Here is a 22032-nt window from a genome sequence, read left to right on the forward strand (position 1 = left end):
GTATGAGTGAAAACATATGGCATCTCTCTTTCTCTGGCTTATTTCACTCTCTCCAGTTCTATCCATGTTGTTACAAATGGCAAGATTTCATTCCTTCTCATTGCCAGATAGTATTCCATTGTACATACACACCACAGCTTCTTTATCCATTCATCAGTCATCACAGGCATTTCAAAGGGATGACTTTACTTTTGCATGGTGTCTGGCTATGTAAATCACTGAGAAAAAGAACACAGTACTCAGCCATACCTTATACTATCTCATTTCTAATGCCAATTAAGCACAAACCTCTATGTTCAGTGTTATGTGATCAGTTGCTAGAACATGAGTAGAATACTGGATGGGGCAAGGGGTGGGAGGAGTTGAATAATATATACTATGGAAATGTCAAACAGTATTTTTATTATTTTTTAAAAGATGTCTCTAGCACTCTCAACAATAGCCAAAACATGGAAAGTTTGTTTTGGCCATCAACAGACGAATGGATCAAGAAGATGTGGTTTATCTATACAGTGGAATACTACGTGGCAATGAGCAACAATGAAATCTGGCCATGTGTAGCAACATGGATGGACCTTGAGGGTGTTATGCTGAGCGAAATAAGTCAGGCAGAGAAGGACAAATATCATATGTTTGCTAGTGGAGGATTAGGAGGAACTTGACGGAGGAACAAGGGGGAGAGGCAAACCATGAGAGACTCTTGAATGCTGACAAAAACTGAGGACTGATGGATGTAGGGGGGAGGGGGGGATGGGCATGGAGGAGGGCACTTGTGGGGATGAGCACTGGGTGTTATATGGAAACCAACTTGACAATAAACTATTTGTAAAAAAAAAAATCATTTAAAAATGATATAAAGAAAAAGACAAAAAACAAAAGAAAAGAAAACAGAATGCTAAAAGCAACTGACTTAAGAAGGGCTACTCTACTTTAGCCTATAGCAAAAGATGGAGAAAACACCAGTGACTGACAGTAGGGTCTTTATTGAATGGACTGTGCTCTATTCATAGAGTATTAATCAGCTCCAAAAAGTAACAAGGAAGGATCTTTAAGTACTAATATGAAATGATTACCAGAATAGTTTCTTATTTAATATACTACCTTTTGTGTACGAAAGGGGAGACATGAACATATATGTATATATATTATACATGTATACACACAAATATATATGTATATTAAAAGTGTATATTTTGCTTATATTAAAAAAAAGATGCCTCTAGAACTAGACCCTCAAGCTTAAAGATCAGTTCCCAGCCTGTACACACAGTATTTTGTAGAAGTAGCTTTAAGCTAAGAGTATAACAACCTGGAGTGCACATTCTGGCTCTCTTTCTAACTAGAATAAAACCACAGGTCCATACAATGGTATCACTAGATTTTTTAAAAAACCATTATCTACATTTTTATGAAGCAAAGTAATATATTTACGCTGCACCTAGGTCAAATCATTGGCAGTGCTCATTCTATTCTTTAAATCTATGTTTAGGTCAGCTTTTCTCCAGGAGGCAGGCAGTCATTCAACAGGTATTTATTGAGACCCTGTAAGTTCTAGGATCTGTGCCAAGTGCTAGGGACTCTATGATAAAAATAAGCTACTGATATGGAAAGAAAACCAGACCTAGAGACAATTCACTCCTCCAATACTAGCAAGGAGATACGTGCATGAGTGGCAGAGATGAGCCATCACCCAGGGAAGTTCTTCCAAGGAGCGATGCTCCAACTGAGCCTTGAAGGGTGACTAAGAATTTTTAGACCCATGAAGACATACTGTTAGCTTCACAAATTGCACATAACTTAGACTAAGCTAACTCATGGACTCCAAAGGCAGCCAGAGAGGTAGGAGATGATGGAGGCAGTGGGCGGGGGATGCGGTGGAAAGGATCCAGATCATGGAGGGTTTTGCGTACTTTTAAATTTATTGACTAGCTTTGTGACCTTGAGTGAGGCACAGTTACTGAACCACAGGCACTTCACTTGTGGAATGTCAAGTATGCCCACTCCCTTTCTTCACGGTGATGGTAAGCATTGGATTTTCACATGAGATCACAGATATGAAAGGACTCGGTTGTAATATGCCAGTGGGATTAAGATCACACCTCTGGATGTGCCAGTGCACCTCTGTACCCAGAAAGTATGTGCGCCTTCCCAAGAACTCATCCTCCTTACATATGTATAGGCCTCCTGAGAGCTTAAAGTTTGCATCTGATTTATCAGGTTGCACCAACTTATGCTGAGTAACACCATTTTTCCAAACTGGGATATAATAAATTAATATGTCTTCTTTATTGCTGTGACAGTGCCACCTACCAAAAAGGACAGAAAGAATTATGGAATGTTAAACCTGGAAGGAATTCAGAAAGGTTTTAATTCCATCCCTCTTGGAGAGAAAAATAATGAGGTTCTGAGAGAGATCCAGTTGCTTTCTCTGGCTCTATCTAGATTGTATCCAAAAATGAGAATGATTATTCTGACCTCCAGAGAGGAATTTGCTACATGTATTGCATTGCATTGCATTGCACTGTGTTACATCACATCACATCACATCACACACATTACATTCTCTGGAAGGAAGAATTTGCTTCAACTTCCTCCTTGAATCCCAAACAGTCTTGAGGATGAAGAAGACACAATGTTTTCTCCCTTCCAGTTATGCCATGTGGAGCCCCAGCTCCCAAAGAGAAGTGGCCATTGCATGTGATCATGCAATTGGTGTAATTTTACTTCCTACTAGTTGGAAAGTTCTACTAATACAGTCTTTTTCTAATATTCTAAAGTCCTGCTTTGAGAGTACTTTGGGTAGTTTGTTTTGTGTCGAGAGCAGGATGTGGTGCCCCTATTGAGGCATGCAAAAGAATCTAAGAAAAGCTTCCGGTCTTTATTTTTTCCCACTGCTTCTGCTGCACGAATATTGAAAACTCTATTTTAAGAAGGTGAAAAAGGGCACAGATAACCTATATTGTTATACATAGCAGTGAAGTGTTGGGTTTTTATTCTTTAAAATGGAGAGCCAAATTTATCCTCAGGACAGTTTGGGGAACATCCCAAAAAGAATACCAAACCACCTCTGTCGCACTGTATTACACCTGCCACCCCTGCGGCCGCTCCCACCCACTGGGTGAGCACAAAGATTTCTCTCTCCATCACCTGCCCCCATATTCCTGAAGACTGCATAAGTGGATATAGAAACATGGTCTGGAAGGTAACGTTGCTGTAGCTTAGAAGACCACAATGAAAGAAATGACTGCAGATGGCTCATCTGTTTGCTCTTTAGTTTCCTCCCTCCTTTTCTGAAAGACCTGATATGTGGTTGCACAAAACAACTTGTTCCTCAGGAAGAGAATGGACATGCACCTGTGTGTTGGAGACTCCACGAGGAAGGCCACCTCTCCTTCCCTGCTTTGGGTCGTGGGTGGTTGCATCCAGAATCACTGAAGGAAGACTCAGGCAGGCCCATGGAATTACTGAATAGAAATGACTTATGCAAAAGAAAAGGGGGTGGAATCATATCCTTGTGCAGGAAGTGAATGTGGCGTACACCCAACAAAGCACATTTTTTAAATTGCTACCCACAGCTCCGGGAACACTGAAGACAGCTAGGGGAAGAAAATGGAAATCCTCCTGACATGCTGTTTGACTTTTTCTCTTACCTAATTTGGTTAATTCTTCTCTCTCAAGTTACTTTCTTTTACCTGAAATTATAACTCGACTGGGGAAGAGCACATTGTATTTATTATACTTCTGTTCTGTAGACGTGCAACTTAGCTGCACACCTCAAGCTTCAAACACATTTCATCACAATGAGGCACTGTGAAGCATTTTCCAAACACAAATGATATTAACTGACACTACGTGACAATTGATAATGATAGGTATTATGATGAAGAGGTGCTTATGGGAGTCAGATACCTTTTAAAGTTGGTAGCTGTAGAAGTTAAATGCTTATGACAATGAAGCTATTTGAAAATGTCATAGAGTATTAAAAAACATGAGTATAAGATTAGATTTTCATTGGGTAATTATTAAACATTTAAGATCAAATATCCTATTCAATTAAATTTTTTTGAAGCTCAAGGCCATAAGCTGTTAACATTTGACAATGGTTGCCACCTTATCATTTAGTACTTGATTTGACTCATTTGAGAGTCAGCATTTATTTGTTTTTTATTTTTATTTTTTCTCAATATGGAATGCTTCATGAATTTCTGTGTCATTCTCACGCAGGGCCATGCTAATGTTCTCTGTATTGCTCCAACTTTAGTATATTTAGTATACGTGCTGCTGAAGCAAGCATGAGAGTCAGCATTTATTTTAGATATATTTTCAAAATTGTCTTTGGAAATACATAATCTATTTTTCATTTTAAGGTTTTTTCCAATTAATGCTTTTGAAAAGAGATTATATCAGAAACTAGAATTGGTATATAAGTTACATCAAAATTAGACCTTCCTGAATATAGTATTTGGGTAAAATACTTAGAATATATTTCCTTTGTTTTAACTCAACGGGAGATAATTATGAAAATGTAAATGCACTATGCCCTTCAATTCAAGAAGCTAGATATTCTGTAGTTGGGTATTTTTCTCCACTGTTACTTCCAATTGCTTTCTAAGCCATTGCCATTCCGAAAGTCACTTTTCTACTTCTCTTCAGCTCACTGTGTACTCAGACCGTTTCCTCGTCCATACTGGTCCTGTCAGTTCCTATTCTCTGACTCCCATCTCTTCCATCTTGTTTGTCTCTTGTTTTCCTTCCTCTTTTTCACTGGCAGATTCCACACTTCCTACACCAGAGCTCCACACATATCAGGCACTTGGGGACATGTTGGTCCTGTTTACCTGAACCCTACATCCCCCATCATGTATTATATATTCTGTTTAAAACATTAGAGCATTAATTTTGTTCTACATAGTTCTTTTCTTAATAATTCATTCTCCTGACTCATGAAGGAGAAAAAGAACTTAATAATAGTAGCTCAAATAGTTGCAAATGACATATCAGATAAAGGGTTAATATCCAGAATCTATAAGGAACTCAACAAACTACACGCCCAAAAAACAAACAACCCAGTGAAGAAATGGGCAGAAGACATGAACAGACACTTCTCCAAAGAGGACATCCAGATGGCCAACAGACACATGAAACGATGCTCAGCATCCCTCCTCATCAGGGAAATACACATCAAAACCACACTGAGATACCACCTCACGCCAGTCAGAGTGGCTAAAATGAGCAAATCAGAGAACTCTAGATGCTGGCGTGGATGTGGAGAAACGGGCACCCTCCTACACTGTTGGTGGGAATGTAAACTGGTACAGCCCCTCTGGAAAACGGTGTGGAGGTTCCTCAGGAAACTAACAATAGAACTCCGCTAGGACCCAGCAATAGCACTGCTAGGAATTTACCCAAGGGATACAGAAATGCTGAGGCATAAGAGCACGTGTACCCCAATGTTCATAGCAGCACTCTCCACAATAGCTATAACATGGAAAGAACCTAAGTGTCCATCAACAGATGAATGAATCAAGAAGATGTGGTTTATCTATACCATGGAATACTACATGGCAATGAGAAACAATGAAATCTGGCCATGTGTAGCAACATGGATGGACCTTGAGGGTGTTATGCTGAGCGAAATAAGTCAGGCAGAGAAGGACAAATATCATATGTTTGCACGTATAGGAGGATTAGGAGGAACTTGACGGAGGAACAAGGGGGAGAAGAAGGGGGGAAATGGTGGGGGAAAGGGAGAGAGGCAAACCATGAGAGACTCTTGAAGGCTGACAAAAACTGAGGACTGATGGATGTGGGGGGGAGGGGGGGATGGGCATGGAGGAGGGCACTTTGGGGATGAGCACAGAGTGTTATGTGGAAACTAATTTGACAATAAACTATTTGTAAAAAAAAAACACATACGGAAGTATATTTAATAAACAAAATGTGTTTAATTTGCAAAAAAAAAAATAATAGTAGCTCAAACCATAAAAATGACATGCCCACACTTCCCTGCCTACACGGTCTCTCCCACCCACTGCCTCCTATGCCCTGTCTTTATCTCAGTCTTTCAGATGGGGGAGCAGGGATGAAGGTAGCTGCCTAGGGCACAGAGATCACAGGCGAGGGGGCTGCCTCCGGTCTTCCCACCTAAACCTAACGACCTGATGCTTCCACTTCAACAGCTGCCCAGAAAAAAAGTGTGGTGGTAAATCAGATCCCACAAATACCACTCTTGTCCCCAACTTTAAACTCTGATTCTTCCACAGGAAAAATAATTTTAATGTGCTTGATATTGTATCCTTCTTTTTTAAAATTTTATTTTATTTTATTTAGTTATTTATTTTTTTTTTTACAAATAGTTTATTGTCAAATTAGTTTCCACATAACACTCAGTGCTCATCCCCAAAGTGCCCTCCTCCATGCCCATCCCCCCTCCCCCCCACATCCATCAGTCCTCAGTTTTTGTCAGCATTCAAGAGTCTCTCATGGTTTGCCTCTCTCCCTTTCCCCCACCATTTCCGCCCTTCTTCTCCCCCTTGTTCCTCCGTCAAGTTCCTCCTAATCCTCCTATACGTGCAAACATATGATATTTGTCCTTCTCTGCCTGACTTATTTCGCTCAGCATAACACCCTCAAGGTCCATCCATGGATATTGTATCCTTCTAATTTTCCTGAGATTCACTTAGATTCAGGCTACCTTCTGAAGTCAACGGGGAATGTTTGATTATCAATGCCAAATTCAAATCTGAAATGTTTCATTTGTCATTCTCCCAAAACAGGAGTATGAAACATAGGAACATTTTTCATCAGAGATGCAATAAAATCCTTTACTTTCATCTGTACCAGTGGTTCGCAATGAGAGATTATTTTTCTCACTAGTGGATATTTGGCAATGTCTGGAGACAATTTATTTTTTTATTGTTACAATTGGAGGACAGGGGTGGGTGAGAGACTGCCATTGGTGTCATTAGGTAGATGTCAAGGATGCTGCTGAACATCCTACAATCCACAGGACAGCCCCTCACAACAAAGAATTATCCACCGTAAATGTTAGTAGTATTGAGGCTGAAAAACACTGCCCTAGAGTATAACTAGATATGTAGCTGTGATTGTTTGATACAGCAAATAACAAAGTATCATCCCTTAATAAGAAGATTATGGTTATGCTTGAAACCATTCTTTTTTACTTCTGGATGGTAGTTTTATATCAGACTTCCATATTGTGATGAAAGTAACTCAAAGGCTTCTTATTTCCCATTCTGTTACTTATTTTCCTTCACTGGCTCCAAAGGCAACCGTCCCCAGTGTTTAGTTCTCCATCTTTTTTTATTTTTTGCAATTACTTCCTCATTGAAGTACATGACATCGTGTACGCAAAGTCTGACATAATTTGGACTTCTGTGCAATCCAATATCTGCACTCTCATTCATTATACATTAAACCACCTCTCATTATTTTTTTTTTGCTAAATTATTTGATCAAATTTAATAAAGTTTAAAACATGCAGAAAACACTAGTATTTTAATTTGTCATGGATACTAACATATATATGGGTGGACTCTAATGGGAATTTTTTTATAAGAAAGTTTTGATAAGGGTAATGCCAAAGATAAAATTTTCCATATAATTCTTTCAATGAATTAATATGATTGGCTTTTCCATCTGACAAGATAGTTTTCAAGATGTAAAGCTTAAATTATAGAAATAATCTGAGTATAGGAGAATAAGGTTATCCAATGTTAAAGAAAACACAACTTTGGAATCATAGTACACCCATTCTAGGATTGCCTCTACCATCAACATAAGAATTCAACAAAGTCTTGATAATCACAATTCATAAACCACAATCTCTTCTGCCATCAGAAAAATAAAATTTTATCAATACCAAAAGAACAAATAAATATCATAGACAAACTATAGTATCCTAAATGCTACAGAAGAAATTCCAAAATAGACAAAAAGTTTACTATTAGCATATTAGAATGGCAAAAATGTATTTTCTACTTCTGGTCCAAAACTGCTTATAATGATCCAGCAATTCCTCTACTAGGTATTTACCCAAAGGATACAAAAAAAAAAAATACTTATTCGAGGGGATATATGCACCCCAATGTTTACAGCAGCAAAACCACCTCTCATTATTTAGGATATAATTGTTAATGCACCAGCTGGCTAGCTGCCTGCTTCTGGGTCCAGGGGAAGAAGTGGCATCTGTGAAGACTGCTCCCAACTGAAGCCTGGGAGGTGCAGCCGAGGTGTAGACAACCATCTCCTCTGGCCCCCACTGGGAGGGACCAAAGTCACATCCCCCACCTCCCCAGTATTCCTACCCAGAATTCCCTGACGTCAAAAGCCAAGGGCCCTGTAACTGATCTTACAGGTGGGGCCTCCATCTTAGCAGGAGCTCCCTGGCCATTCCAACCACCTCCTCTTTCTTATATTCCAATCCCTTCTACCCCCACTCCCAACCCTTTCCCCAGCAAGTGATGGTTCATAGTCAACCAGTAGGAGAGACTAAGTCAGAGCCACACATGCAAGGCAAGGTGACTGGTACACACCAAGTCCTTTCCTCCATGTTGCTCCTGGCTTGGTGTTTCAAAGTCCAGGGACCATCCGGTCTGAGAGTAGAAAAGGGCAAGGCCTGAATCAGCTTCAGGGCCCCAAGATGTCTTATGTCAGGTGCTCAGCCAGGATCCTACTAGTATAAAGACAGTATCTAAGAGGCAGTGTGTGACAAAATACAAAAATTGTATAGTATAGGAGCACCTGGGTGGCTCAGTCACTTAAGCATCTGACTCTTGATTTCAGCCCAGGTTATGATCTGATGGTTTCATGAGTTCAAGCCCCACATCAGGCTCCAACCTGACTCTTCAGAGCTTGCTTTGCTTCTCTCTCTCCTCTCCTCTGCCCCTCCCCAGCTTGGGCTCTCTCTCTCTGTCTCTCTCAAAAAAACAAACTTTAAAAATTATACGTTTAGCTCTTTATTGTTATTTTCAAAAACTGGACTTTAAAACTCCCTCTCAGAGACCCCCTGTATCACAGTACACCCAAATATACATTTCTTGCCTTTGTCCCTCCCTGAAACTTTTCCCATATATTCAGGTATCCAAAATAGCTGATGAACTTTTCCTTTGGACTTCTTATCATCCCTTCAAAGCCAAATCTGAAATTAAACTCCCAAGCTGTCTTTCCCTCCTAACTTCTCTATATCTGCTCACATTACACAATTCCTCCAGCTGCCCGATTTAAGCTTGGAGTCCTCTCTGACAGCTTTCCCCACACGTTCTGGCTTCTCATCCCCCAACCCTGTCAATTCTCCTTTATTCTCTCTAAGCTGTCCTTTTCCTCTCCACTCTCACTGCCCAGTGCTTCAGCCCTTACCGTCTCATGAAATCTGTCCACATCCTCTCTGAAAAAACTGTACCTTGTGTCAAATGACAAAAATAATACATTGAGCAATCAGTTTGATATCCTTTATTCAAGAGAAAGCAATTCATGGACTGGGGGAGTCAGTGCCTCACAAGCAGTGGAACGCTGTTCCCAAGGGACATTAGAAGAGGCAAGTCAGAAATAGAGCATGGTTGGCTGAGAGGTTGGGGATTTCCTTATAAGGCTAGCAGGTCTAGAATAAGGTAAACTAGTTAAAGTTGAGTTGGAGGCTTACAATTGGTGTATGCTGGGTTTTGCTGACAGGCATTTCCGGTAAGTGGAGGCTGACTTAGGTTTAGATTTTGTGACATGGACTGGGCCACTGAGGGGCCTCCATTTTGTGGGACCTGATGTACAAATTAACTTTATCACTTGCATGTCTTTTGATCCACAACACTCAGCACAAATCTTAGCCCTGCGTCTGCTGATTTGTTGGAATTTAAAGTGATTATTTATAGGATGTGTAAATGAGCAAATATATGGTCTTCTATACCTAACTTACTTATACATTTAAAAATACTGATTTGTGCTTATTTTCTCCTGCCTCTCCATTAAATTATGTGCATCAATGTCAGTATAAACTTAGTGTGACCAGTTTCTTTGAATGCCTACTGTGTGCCAGGCATCATACCAGTCATTTTTATCTTCACCATCCTTACAACTCTGAGGAAGAAATTATTCCTGTCATCGTAATTGTTATTGTGTTCATGTAACAATCAAGGAATCTACAGTTCACAGGTACTTGGTAACTTTAATGAGTCCATATAGCTAATTAGTAGCACAATGGTCACAATGCTATATCCAAAGCTATTCTGTGCCACCTAGCTGCTTCTTAGTATTATTTGTACATTTTATTTTAGGAATCTGAGTGCAGAAAAATTACTGGAGGCAAGAATGTAAGAGGGCCTTCTACTATTTTCACCTAGTATTTGTGTCCTAGTATTAAAGACAAATACCATTTAGATATCTAAATTTCTAAGCTCTCTTCTCTAAGAACTGGCTTCCTCCTCAACCTCACACTGCAGCCAGGCCACAGCTAATAACACCACAGCTACCTAGACCCACGTTTGGCCATTGAAATGCCAAGAGGCTAATCTGTCTCTTTTGGTCATGTGAAATAAAGATAAGCAAACTCAGGGTGTATGGGGCCACATACAAGGACAAGTGGAGAAAGCAAGCTGGTCTTCAGAGAATACAGAATGAAGCAAACATTCAGAGAGAAGTCTTAACAAGAAGCCATATGGATCTAGGGGGCAAAGACTTAGGGTAGCTGCTAGGGTCTAAAGATTTTCAGACCCACTTTTTTGAGAAATCCATATCATATGCATTTGGTAAGTGAAAATAATAGTAGTTGAGCCTTTTTCATCATGGATGTTTGCAATCAATTTTGCGCATTTTCCTTTTTTAAAAATGTGTGTTTATTATTTTTGAGAGAGATAGAGAGCAAGTGGGGAAAAGACAGAGAGAGAGAGGGAGACAGCGGATCTGAAGTAGGCTCTGTGCTGACAGCAGAGAGGCCAACTCAGGGTTCGAACTCATAAACTGTGAGATCTTGACCCAAGCTGAAGTTGGATGCTGAACTAACTGAGACACCCAGGTGTCCCTTGCCCATTTCCCTTTTGAAGTATTTGAGTTGCATTGATCCAGGAGCATTAATCATAGGAGTGACATTCAGAGTCAGAACCAGAGCACAGACAAGATCTTGCCACTACCCTGCATGGACCTGGCCCAGTTACTTTATTGTCCTGAAACTTCTTGCCTAGATATCCAATGAGACTAATATTTGCCCTACTCTGTAGTGTCAGAATAAAATAAAGTTTATGTGACAGAACTTCAGAAAAGAATAAATAAACATAAACTATTATTTTGACTCATGATTTCAAAGTAAAAAAAGAAAACACTACATATTTGAAGAATTTAAGTAGTTTCAAACTAGAAACAAGACCAGTATCATATCTTTTAATAACATAAAAGGATTTCTGGTATATTTGTCTTACACTTTTCTGTATTTATCAGAATATCCATGGTAATATCAAAAATGTTCTCTTTAAAGGAAGCTAGATGGAGAATGAACATGAAATTCAGCAGGTGCACTTACCTTACATTTATATATCAGTGCGTTCCTGGTACACCAAACAAGCATGACTGGTGATGTAATCAAATTATGGTTTTAGCTGTATGTTCTTTCAACATTTTTTCAGTGGTGGCGCCTGGAGGAAAGGTCCTTCCCCTCCTCCTACAATGGATATTTGGGCAGTCACACAACTTTTCTAATCACTCTCAGATAAAAACATCTCACAGTCATATTAAATCAAAAACACAGGGTCAATCTGGTCGTTAGAATTCACAGCCCCAAGCAATAATTAAATCTCAGAACTTGCTCTGTGTTATTAGCTAGAGCCTGGGGCAAGGGGCAGGGCAGAGGCCAGCTTCTGCTGCTCTTCTAGAGCTCTTGGCTCTTCTGGTTTCCTAACAAGGCTTTGATCCTTGGGCTGGCCCCAGAGGGAGGGAAATGGGGGAGATTACAGTCTGGTGTGGCAAGTATTGTTGCCTCTGATGTTGGGGCCCCTGCACGGCAACTATTTAACATCAACTTTTTTTTAGTTGGTCTTTTCATGAGTTCCTTAAAGAGTCCTGACTATGGGATGTGCAGCTCCTCATCTTTCACCGTTTCTGCAGTTGGCAGGAATCTGATGGTCAGCTTCCACCTTCCTTCCGCAGAGATCGTGTTGCCTCCTCAACAGGTTCTGTCGGGCAGATGACGCACCTCTGGCCCACATGCATGCTCTCCTTGTCCCACTCTTCGTGGGTACTTAATTCCTTCCCAGATGCAGGCCTCTCCACTCTCCCTATCCTGCCAAAGCCACATGAACTTTTTTGGGAATGCATCAATCACATGAAGGGCAGCTCTCCAAGAGGGTCATTGAAGCCCACTCCCTCTGAGCTGGAGGTGAAGACTGTAGCTCTACTCCTTGTCCACATCCTACTTGGGTGGTGGTAGAGATGCCCACCAGCTTTTTCCAAAGTACCTTCTTTACAAATCCTTCTACTTGTTCTACTTGTCCTTTTATGATATGCTTGATCTGATTTAGGGGTTCAGTAGTTGTGGAACTGGTTAGTAAAGTTTTCTGTTGTAAACTTTGTAGATGGTAGTCTGCCTACACTCACTTTGTTAGCTTATGTCTATTACATCGGTGCCTCAGTTGAAACTGAGGCACAGAGAGTCCTATTTCAACATCCATTTACAAGTGATTATTTGTAATAGTGGCTCCCCAGTGGGGGGAGACCTGCTTTTTCTTACAATCCACACACCTTGCACAGCCTCAATATGGGGCCAGCTTGACCATCATCAAAGAAGCCTGTGACCCAGTGTGGATAAGAAGAGTCAGATAGAGCCCCTATATCCTTGTCTCTTGCAGTCTACTTGGACAGCTTTTAAACATTAAGATTCTGAGTTCGGGGTGCCTGAGCAGCTCAGTCAATTAAGCGTCCAACTTCTGCTCAGTTCATGATCTTGTGGTTTGTGAGTTCAAGCCCAGCATTGGCTCTGTGCTGACAGCTCAGAGCCTGGAGCCTGCTTCAGATTCTGTGTCTCTCTATCTCTCTGCCCCTCCCCTACACATTCTTCCCCCCTCCCCCTGCAAAAAATAAATATTTAAAAAAAATTTTTTTAAAGAATCTGAGTTCAAGATACCATACCAGATCCTCACAGTAATAAAATAAGGATATATAATGTGGGCACTGTCTTCAGGGAAATTGTAGCCTATTGTGAGAGCAAATGGATACACAAACAATACAAAGGAGTAAATCAGAGGACAGAGGAAGAAAATGAGGGAAGGAGGCAGAGAGAGAGAGGAAGCAAACAAAGGAAGCAGTGAGCAAAATATGGGGATGTTAAATATGAGTGAAATTTAAAACTACCAAGCTTTGGTTCTTTGGAACCCTAGTGTTTACGGCCTTCTAGTAATAGACTAAGGTTAATAATCCTGTATTAAGCAGGGAGAACAGGGCCTCAGATAGTGCTCACAACACTCTCTAAAAAAGCAAAAACACCTCTTTCTCTATAAAAAAAAAAAAAAGGAGTATGATTTTGAAACCCTTGGCTTTAGAAGCAAAGTGCAAACCCTGCATTTGATGATATTTCTATCTAATTCTCTCACCGTCATCCAACTTCTCCTTTACCCCTATCAATTGCAGGAGGAAATAAGCTAACACATCAACCTTTCCATCTGAACTGGGCTTGGATTTCTTTGGAGAAAGAATACTACATTGTGGATGAAGATTCCACATTCTTAGAAGTGACCTTAACACGCAGAGGTTATCTTGAAGAAACATCCTTCATCAGTAAGTAAATTTGGATTGGTTGATGGCAATAGGTAACAGGAGCATGAAATCTAAGTTGGGAAATAATTATGAGAGAATGGATTGGAAGAGAATCAGCAACAGGGTTGGGGAAACTTCTTTTTTTTTTTTTTTTTTTTTTACAAATAGTTTATTGTCAAGTTGGTTTCCATATAATACCCAGTGCTCATCCAGGGCCAGGGAAACTTCTAAAGAAAATGTGTGAAATTGTATCACAGTTTTTACTCAATGTGAGTGATAGACTTGAATATACACCCCAACTTTTCATCCTTCTCTTCCTGTTGGGCCCTTCCTGGGAGGTTCCATTATTTCTCTTTGTCACCCCAAAAGATGCCAGGAAAATTAAAACCTTTCATAGCCACATATTACAATCCCCAAGTCACTCAGTTTCTTTTAAAATTGTTTTTAAGCCTCTAATACATGATTATGCTTAGTTCTAGCTATTTCTTTTGAAAAATTATTTGTGAGTACATGATACATTATTATGTTTTGTTGTGGATATTTCTTTTGATTATATATAATTGTTTTCACTCTGCTATTAGGTTATAAATTCCTCCAAAACAAGCATTTGTACAGCATCAAATTTTTCTATGTTCTACAACTTGAGGTAAATGGATATATAATGACTACATAATATGTGTCATTATCATCATTAATAAGTAACAATAATTATTATAATAATGCATTAGATTTTGATAACATCTGTAGCTGCCAAAACTTTCAGAGATCATTTCGTCTTTGTTTTCACTACCTATTAACAAGACAGATAGGAGTGGGTTATCTTCATTTTACAAATGAGCATCCTGAGTTTCCCAGACATTCGGAATCCAATCAGAGACCTGCCAACATATTAAAACTGTTGGAGAGAAGCCAGGAAGGAGATGGCTGAGAACAGGCAATTAAGAAAAGGCAAGCTGGGGTCACCTGGGTGGCTCAGTCGGTTAAGCGTCCGACTTCAGCTCAGGTCATGATCTCACGGTTCGTGGGTTCAAGCACTGCATCAGGCTCTGTGCTGACAGCTGGCTCAAAGCTGGAGCCTGTGTCTTCCTCTCTCTCTGGCCCTCCCTGCTCACGCTGCCTCTCTCTCTCTCTCTCTCTGTCAGAAATAAATAAAACATTAAAAAAAAAAAAAAGAAAAAAAAGAAAAGGCAAGCTGTTCCCTAGTCTTCTCTCCAAGCTCGAGGCTCTGGGATAGGACTGTTCCCCTAGGAAAAGAGGTCAGCATAAGAGCACTCTGATTTCTGGGTGGTGCTCAGCCTCAGTCTACACTGCAGGTTACTTTCTCAACACAAAGTAGAACTTGCTGCAGGAACTTCCGGTGAAATACGCCTCCTTTTTCTTTTAGGGTTCTGACTTTCCAATTCCTTATCTCAGGGATTTCTCATTGGCACAAGTTTGGGGTTATTATGTCAAGAAGTATTTTCATATCCTGCATAAGAAAACAAAAACGTCATCCATCTGCCTAGAACCATTTGGATGGTTGTAGAGTAAACTCTTCAGAGAGCTGTCCCCAGTCTCCTTATCTGAACTAGCCCCTCTACAGGTGCTATCTCCGTGTCCTGATTTATTCTACATAGACCATCCCTGGCAGGCATCATATGTCCATCTGTCCACTGTCTGTCTTCCTCAGTAGATTTCCAGCTCCACTAGGGCAGGTACAACATCTTGGGTAATGCTCAATTCTGAAAATAGCATGGGGCATATAGTAGTCACCCAATATGTATTGTTAAGTAAATTACATCCAGTCAACTCTTCTGTCCTACAAAACTCTACTTAAAACCACATCAGCACCACAGTAGGAAGCTTACTCAGTGCTCCAAGAAGCCCTTCTAATCCCCTCACCCCACGCCATGCTGGGGCTGGCAGTCAAAGAGAAGGAGCTAGAAGAAAACAAGGCAAAGCAAAACAAACCAAACCAACTGTGGGGTTTAAATTCCTGCTCTGATACATATTGTTTTGTGTGATACTCTAATGACCTTCAATTTCTTTATCTGTAAAGTATCCATCTCAAGATTTGTGGATTAAATATGATGCATGTAATTCAAGCTAGCATAGTCCCTGGCATACATTAAACACTTCATAAATGTTAGCTGTCATTATTATATCATGGCACTCAAAATCAAACAGAATTGAAATCACTTGTTTATCTTCTCTTGTAACCTCTTTTTTTAAGTTTGTTTATTTATTTTTGAGAGAGAGAGAGAGAGCTGGGGGGGTGCTCGGGGGGGTGGGCATGGGCAGAGAAAGGGAGAAAGAAAGAATCCCAAGCAGGCTCCTCACTGTCAGTACAGAGCCCAATGCAGGGCTCAAACTCACAAACTGTGAGATCATGACCTGAGCCAAAATCAAGAGCAGATGCTTAACTAACTGAGCCATCAGGCACCCCACCTCTTGTAAACCTCTTAAAGGGTAGTGGTGTACCTCAGCATTGCATTCTTAGCATGTCACAGAGTGCTCACCAAACATTAAATAGTCATGTGCCTACTCAATTTATATAGCAGCACTTAAGCTGTGGCTGAGGACAATAGACACTCCCTCTTCCTTATCTTCTCCAATTCCAACATGTGGCCAGGGGAGGCTCTTCCCAAATACTGACCATTCATTCTCAGTTACCAAACTAGTATTGATGCAAGATTTCTTGAACAGTTTTTAAAAGTCAACACAAGCTCTCTTATCTTGAAAATTATTTTCACACTTAATGGGTTTGGGTGTCTTTGAAAAGATACCAGATTCTCTGAGAATGAGACAGAGGAAAGGAGCTATTCATCTCATTTTATGTAAAGCTTCCCACAGAAGCTAGTGTCAAGTCATAATATTTGATTTCACACACTGGAACAAATGAAGAGTCTTCACCTTATAATGAGAACTAAAGTGACGAGGTGTAGGTATTCTTGATGCATTAGGCCTTCTTTGGAATGTTAGAAACCCAAAATAATCTAGAATACTGCTTGAACATTATGTGGTGAGGGGAGTCTCTGTTCAGCCTGGATAGAGCAGCACCTTTACCCTTGTATCTCACATGGAGTACTTTTAACACTATGTTGCTGTTGTTCAATTTCTTCAGTGAGTCACTGATTTCCTATTTCCTAACAGACCTCAGACCTATCCCCACCTCTCCATTTTCATCAACAGCACTCTATGTTGGTGGAAATTAGTGAAAAATTACTAACAATTCTCTTACAATCATAAATCACTAGACACATAAGGAATCAGGCCACCATGAGTAAAGATCTGCATGAGAAAAAAAATTAATTATTTAATTAATTAAAATTGTTGAAATTATTCAATACAAAATATTCACTCCATAAATATTTGTGAAATACTCATTACATGCCAGGCACTGTTATAATCACCAGCAGCACATCAGTGAACAAAACAGCCAAATATCTCCACCGCCATATGGTGCACATTCTAGTGGCTTCCTTTATAGACTCTAAGATGTCTGGAAGCTAAGACAGTTTGTACTCATCTCTAAATCCTAAGCACCTGGTAGAGTTTGGCACATCAGATGCCCCCAGTGAATATTTATAAAATAAATAAGTTGAAGACTGTTCTTTCTTTTTGTCACTCCTCCTTCCCTGCTTTTCTCTCACTTCCCTGCACTTCTACTTACATGTACTCTTAGCCAATAAGTATAGTTTATAAATACCTTTGGGGAACATTAAGAGAAGTGATGTCCATGTTATCTGTTTTTAATCAACAAAAGAATCTGCTTTGAAAGAAGATTTCTTCAGTCATTGGCTTTACATTCATGGTCTCCCAATTCCTACTTAGGCATTGTAACCAAAGATGAAACTGCAAAGAAAGATAAAGATTTTAAAGCAAAGTTCCAGAAACAGATCCAATTCAGTCCTGGACAGACTACAGCCAAGTGGAGAGTGAAAATTATGTCTGACAATAAATATGAGGCTTCAGAGACCTTCCAGATCATTCTGCTGAGCCCTGTCATGGCTGCACTGGAGTTTCCAGAAATGGCAACTGTTGAAATTGTAGACCCTGGAGATGGTACGTGGTTTCTCTTGATATGATTTATCAACCAGTACGTGTTCCTGTGTCCATTTCAGGCTTTGATACCTCCTCCCTTGGGCTCCATAAGCCACTAAACGTGTTCATACCATTTAGGATTTAAAGCTAAGTAGATCGCTTTAAGGCAGTAATTTTTCCTTTGCCTCTTAGGATTTTTGAAAAGAAATATAGGAGGTTGAAATAGACATGACTTTACCACCACCCCTCTAAAATATGCACAAGGACTTATAGTTAACTTTCTATACAGTCACTCACCTTTGCCCCCAGGTGGCTAATTCTCAGGACTCATTCCAGGCCCACTATCTTCTCAGTTTTCTAAGAGCTCCCCACCAGGTCAGGGGGGCACTTTAGATATCCCTTGTTCTAGAAGACTGGGAACCAGTCAACTTGGTTTTAATCTGTGTTCCACAAAGTTCTGTTATAGTTGTGCTTCATATCCTTGAATCCACAGGTTGATTTTATTCATTTATTTGTTCATTCATACAACAAATATCTCCCAAGAGAAAGGGGAAAAAAGTTTTAACTAATAATTGTGCTATTTGATGCCCCTTTTTGTAAAAGAAAAATACTCCTTAAAGGAAGGCTTTTAATTCATCTTTGAATTTTAATCAGACACATTGATTATCACAATAGTTGAAAGAATTCAGGCATCATCTAGAATTGCATGACTTACTATCAGGGTATAAGTCTGAGTTGAATTCACAAGAATGCTTGGAAAGTCCTCTGTATTAGTATGTCCCAAAATGCATAACAGAGAACAGTAGTATAATAGAATTTCCACACCAGGGTCAGAAAGCTTTCCGTGGACCAAATAAATCTAGATACTGTTTCAAATACCTTCCTTCCTTTGAAGCATCATAATTCACGCTGGCATATTAATGTTTCTAAGAAACTCTCCTATAAAGAAATCTGTTTAACTTTGTTTAACCGGTTTTCCCAAACTAGACCATGGACCTTATTATTATTATTATTATTATTATTAAGGAACATTCTTTAAAATCTCTTAGTTATAGTTTTCTTGAAATACAATTTGGGAAATACTATTCTATGCACTTTGCATTTTGTCAGACAAAAGTGGAAAAAATTGCCCCATCACCCAGTGAACAAGTAGAAAACATTGCCCCAACACCCAATCTTCTCAGTTTTGTCAATGACAACACTTAGACACATGAATCAACTAGGAAAGCCAAATGTTAGGATACATGGCTAAAGCAGTAAGAGTTCTGAGGAGAGAAACTAGAGAGAACACCACAATCCTAGGCAGTTAAGCCTCCTGGAGTAGGCAGGGTTTGAGCTGAGTCTTAAACAATAAATGAGATTTGGATTCATGGATGGTAGGGAAGTAGGCTTTCCAAAATGGGAAAATAAAGACTATATCTGAATAACCCAATATTAATATATTTTTCCAAATATCACATGATATCAATAACTTTAACTTACTTTTAGCTTCTTCCATGATGCCAAGCTTTTGAATCAAGGTATATGAAGACAGTAGACTACCACTCAGGGCAAAATGGAAGAAAGAAATTTATCACTTGTCTTCTTCCTCTGTAACTCAGGACCAATATTTTCTTGGAGGTAGATACCAGTAACTGTTGACACTAAATTATGCAGCAAAATCAAGAAGAAAAAAATTAACCCATAATTAACTACCCAATTCAACATTGAATTCTGGGTTAACATTTAGTAGTAATTTCAAAAGAAAAAAGGATGGTGTACAATATTTTTCCTTCTTGCTTCCAAAAGGCAGTGTCTATGTGTACATATGTTATGAAAGAAAGAACTGAAGAAGTTAAATGTGGTTTGATCCATAGTGACTTCAGCTGTCCACTTGACATTGTGAGTAGGAACAAGCCACTTTAAATCTTTATTTTTTTTTTAAAACAAACACACATATTTAATTATACAGTGCATAGTTGATGAAAAGCCCTGGAAAACATTGAAAAGCCCAAAGAAAAATAGTATACGTAGTTCCATCAACAAGCGATGACCAATATTCATATTCATATTTCAGTGAAAGTTCTGATGCGGTGGATACATGCATAAATATACAGACATGTGCATGTGTGCAGGTACACACACTGGACACAGCTCAGTAAATTTCAGTGCAAATATTATTTTTAAAATTAAGGGTATAAGTATATTAACTATAATTAAAATAAAAAACTTGATTAAAAAAATTAAGGGTAGGACCAGCAACTCAATTTTCTCAAAATATTAATTGGCCAGGGTCTTCCACCCAATAAGTGGTGACTAAAATGTTTGTTGAATAAATCAGGGAAAAAATTGTTTCTGCGTTAATGAATTAGATTCCCTGACCGTTATAAGCATTAGGGGGAAAAAAAAGCAGTAAAAATAAAGGACAGAAGTGTGTGATCTCTATTTAAAAGACTTAAAATTTGACCTCAAAAAAAAAATACAATTTCTGCAAGATTTTCCTTTCCATTTTAGTGCTAGCTTTTCTCTTTGAACCTTTCAAAAGCCTCCTAAACCCAGTTGCACTGCCTGTCCGGCTCCACTTCATAATGAACATTTCCTATTCCCACTATATTTTATATAGTCAGTTGTGCTGGGGAAATATAGGGGGCAAAGGCTATGGTACATTTCTACTCAGGTTAAAATATCACAAGTATCCACAATTCAATGGCAGTCTTGCTAAAGAGCCTTCTACCATCTTTTTCTAGAACCTACAGTTTATATTCCAGAGGCAGAATACAAAATAGAGGAGCATGTTGGAGAGCTTTTGATTCCTGTAAAGCGGTCTGGAGATTCTAGCCAAGAACTAATGGTCATTTGTTCTACACATGAAGGTATGAGGCTTTGTGGAGTACTAATAAGATACCCAGGAATACGATTCTCAGTCAGGATTGTGGGGATGCATGGAGTAGCGGGGTGGTGAGTCAAGTGCTTGGGGAAGATGGAGAAGCCTGGACCACCCCCCCGCTCTGTGTCCTGCTGCTTGACAACTTTGCAACCACACGTGGGTGCCCTAACTCTTCTGGAGCTGGTTTCCTCAACCAAGGATAAAATTTTACTCAAAACTGGGATGAAAGTGAATGTTGCAACTACCTCAAAGTTTTTTGAGGGACAAATGAGACATTTTATGTGGAAATCGTTTATATATGCTGGTGGAAAATATAAGTAAAAGAGTCTTAATTTTAATAGTTCGCATTGCATTGAAGAAGCAACATAAAGTAGTCCATATGTCCTATTAAGTCTCTTCTCTCTCCCCACCCCTATGAAAAATACCCCCTAATCATGGGCCCAGGTTTCCTCACACCTCAAAATAACATCCCATTCTTTCTGACCTTCTATACAGTCAAAATTAGTTGCCCTCTGTCCAATCCCTCAAAGTCATATTTTCTCACTCATTAAAACTATGTAATAGGCAAAAAAGAATGGACCTATAAGAATACCACGCAAATGAGAAGAATAAGCTGTAAAAGTAAACTACATTGTTCTATGCTCACGCTAGTAGTTCACCTGTGACACCAAATGTGTGCAGTTTTTTTTTTCCCAAACCAAACAATTTTCCAATTTCTGCGCACACCAGCTGAGTATCCTAAAATTCTGATGCCATCTACCTGGAGATAACAAAGACCTCAAAGGGTAAGGGCTCCATCCCATAAGACTGCCTTCATTTCAGATACCTATGTCAAGTTTAGGCTGCTATGGTTGTTATCTGTGTTTCTGAACTACTGGGTATCAATTAGAAGTTCCCACTACCCCTGTTTGTGTTTGAGAACTTTCTAGAACAGCTTGCAGTACTCAAGAAACCATTAACTTACTAGATTACAGGTTGTTAAGGATACAACCCAGGAACAGCAGATGGAAGAAAGGCACAGGCAAGGTATGTGGGAAGGGGCACAGAGCTTCCTTGTCCTCTCTAGGTCACCTTTCCAGCACCTAGAGGTGTTCAGCCATCCAGAAACTCTCTAACTCCTTTGGTTAGAGTTTTTATGGAGGCTTCATTACATAGCCGCTATTGATTAAATCATTGGCCATTGGTGATTGAATTTTCTTCCAGCTCCTCTCCCCTCCCTGGAGGTTAGGGAGTGGGGCTGAAAATCCCAACCCTCTAACCACTGGCTGGTTTCCCTGACAACCAGCGTCCATCTCAAGGCTACCTAGGAGCCCCCACCACTAGTCATCTCTTTAGCATGCAAAAAAGACTCATCACTTCAAAGATTCTAAAGGTTTAAGGAGCTTGTGTGCCAG

General features: G+C 39.6%; 1 protein-coding gene and 2 non-coding genes across 3 annotated transcripts in view; 1 reads left to right on the plus strand and 2 right to left on the minus strand.

Annotated features, from left to right (window-relative positions):
- Window positions 1–22032, plus strand: part of FREM3 (FRAS1 related extracellular matrix 3) — an 87429-nt gene that overhangs the window by 41068 nt on the left and 24329 nt on the right. The window contains exons 3-5 of the mRNA XM_039248211.1: window positions 13624–13770; window positions 17563–17793; window positions 20499–20624. Coding sequence (XP_039104142.1) covers window positions 13624–13770; window positions 17563–17793; window positions 20499–20624 — 504 coding nt within the window. The remainder of the gene's footprint in view (window positions 1–13623; window positions 13771–17562; window positions 17794–20498; window positions 20625–22032) is intronic.
- LOC120242445 lies at window positions 153–249 on the minus strand. The gene has a single exon (XR_005531076.1). It is a non-coding gene; the product is annotated as a small nucleolar RNA SNORA15 (small nucleolar RNA).
- On the minus strand, window positions 4180–4290 carry LOC120242444. Its single transcript, XR_005531075.1, has one exon. It is a non-coding gene; the product is annotated as a U6 spliceosomal RNA (small nuclear RNA).

The sequence above is a fragment of the Hyaena hyaena genome, unplaced genomic scaffold (genome assembly GCF_003009895.1).
Source record: "Hyaena hyaena isolate Hyena2069 unplaced genomic scaffold, ASM300989v1 scaffold_304, whole genome shotgun sequence".
Taxonomy (NCBI): domain Eukaryota; kingdom Metazoa; phylum Chordata; class Mammalia; order Carnivora; family Hyaenidae; genus Hyaena; species Hyaena hyaena.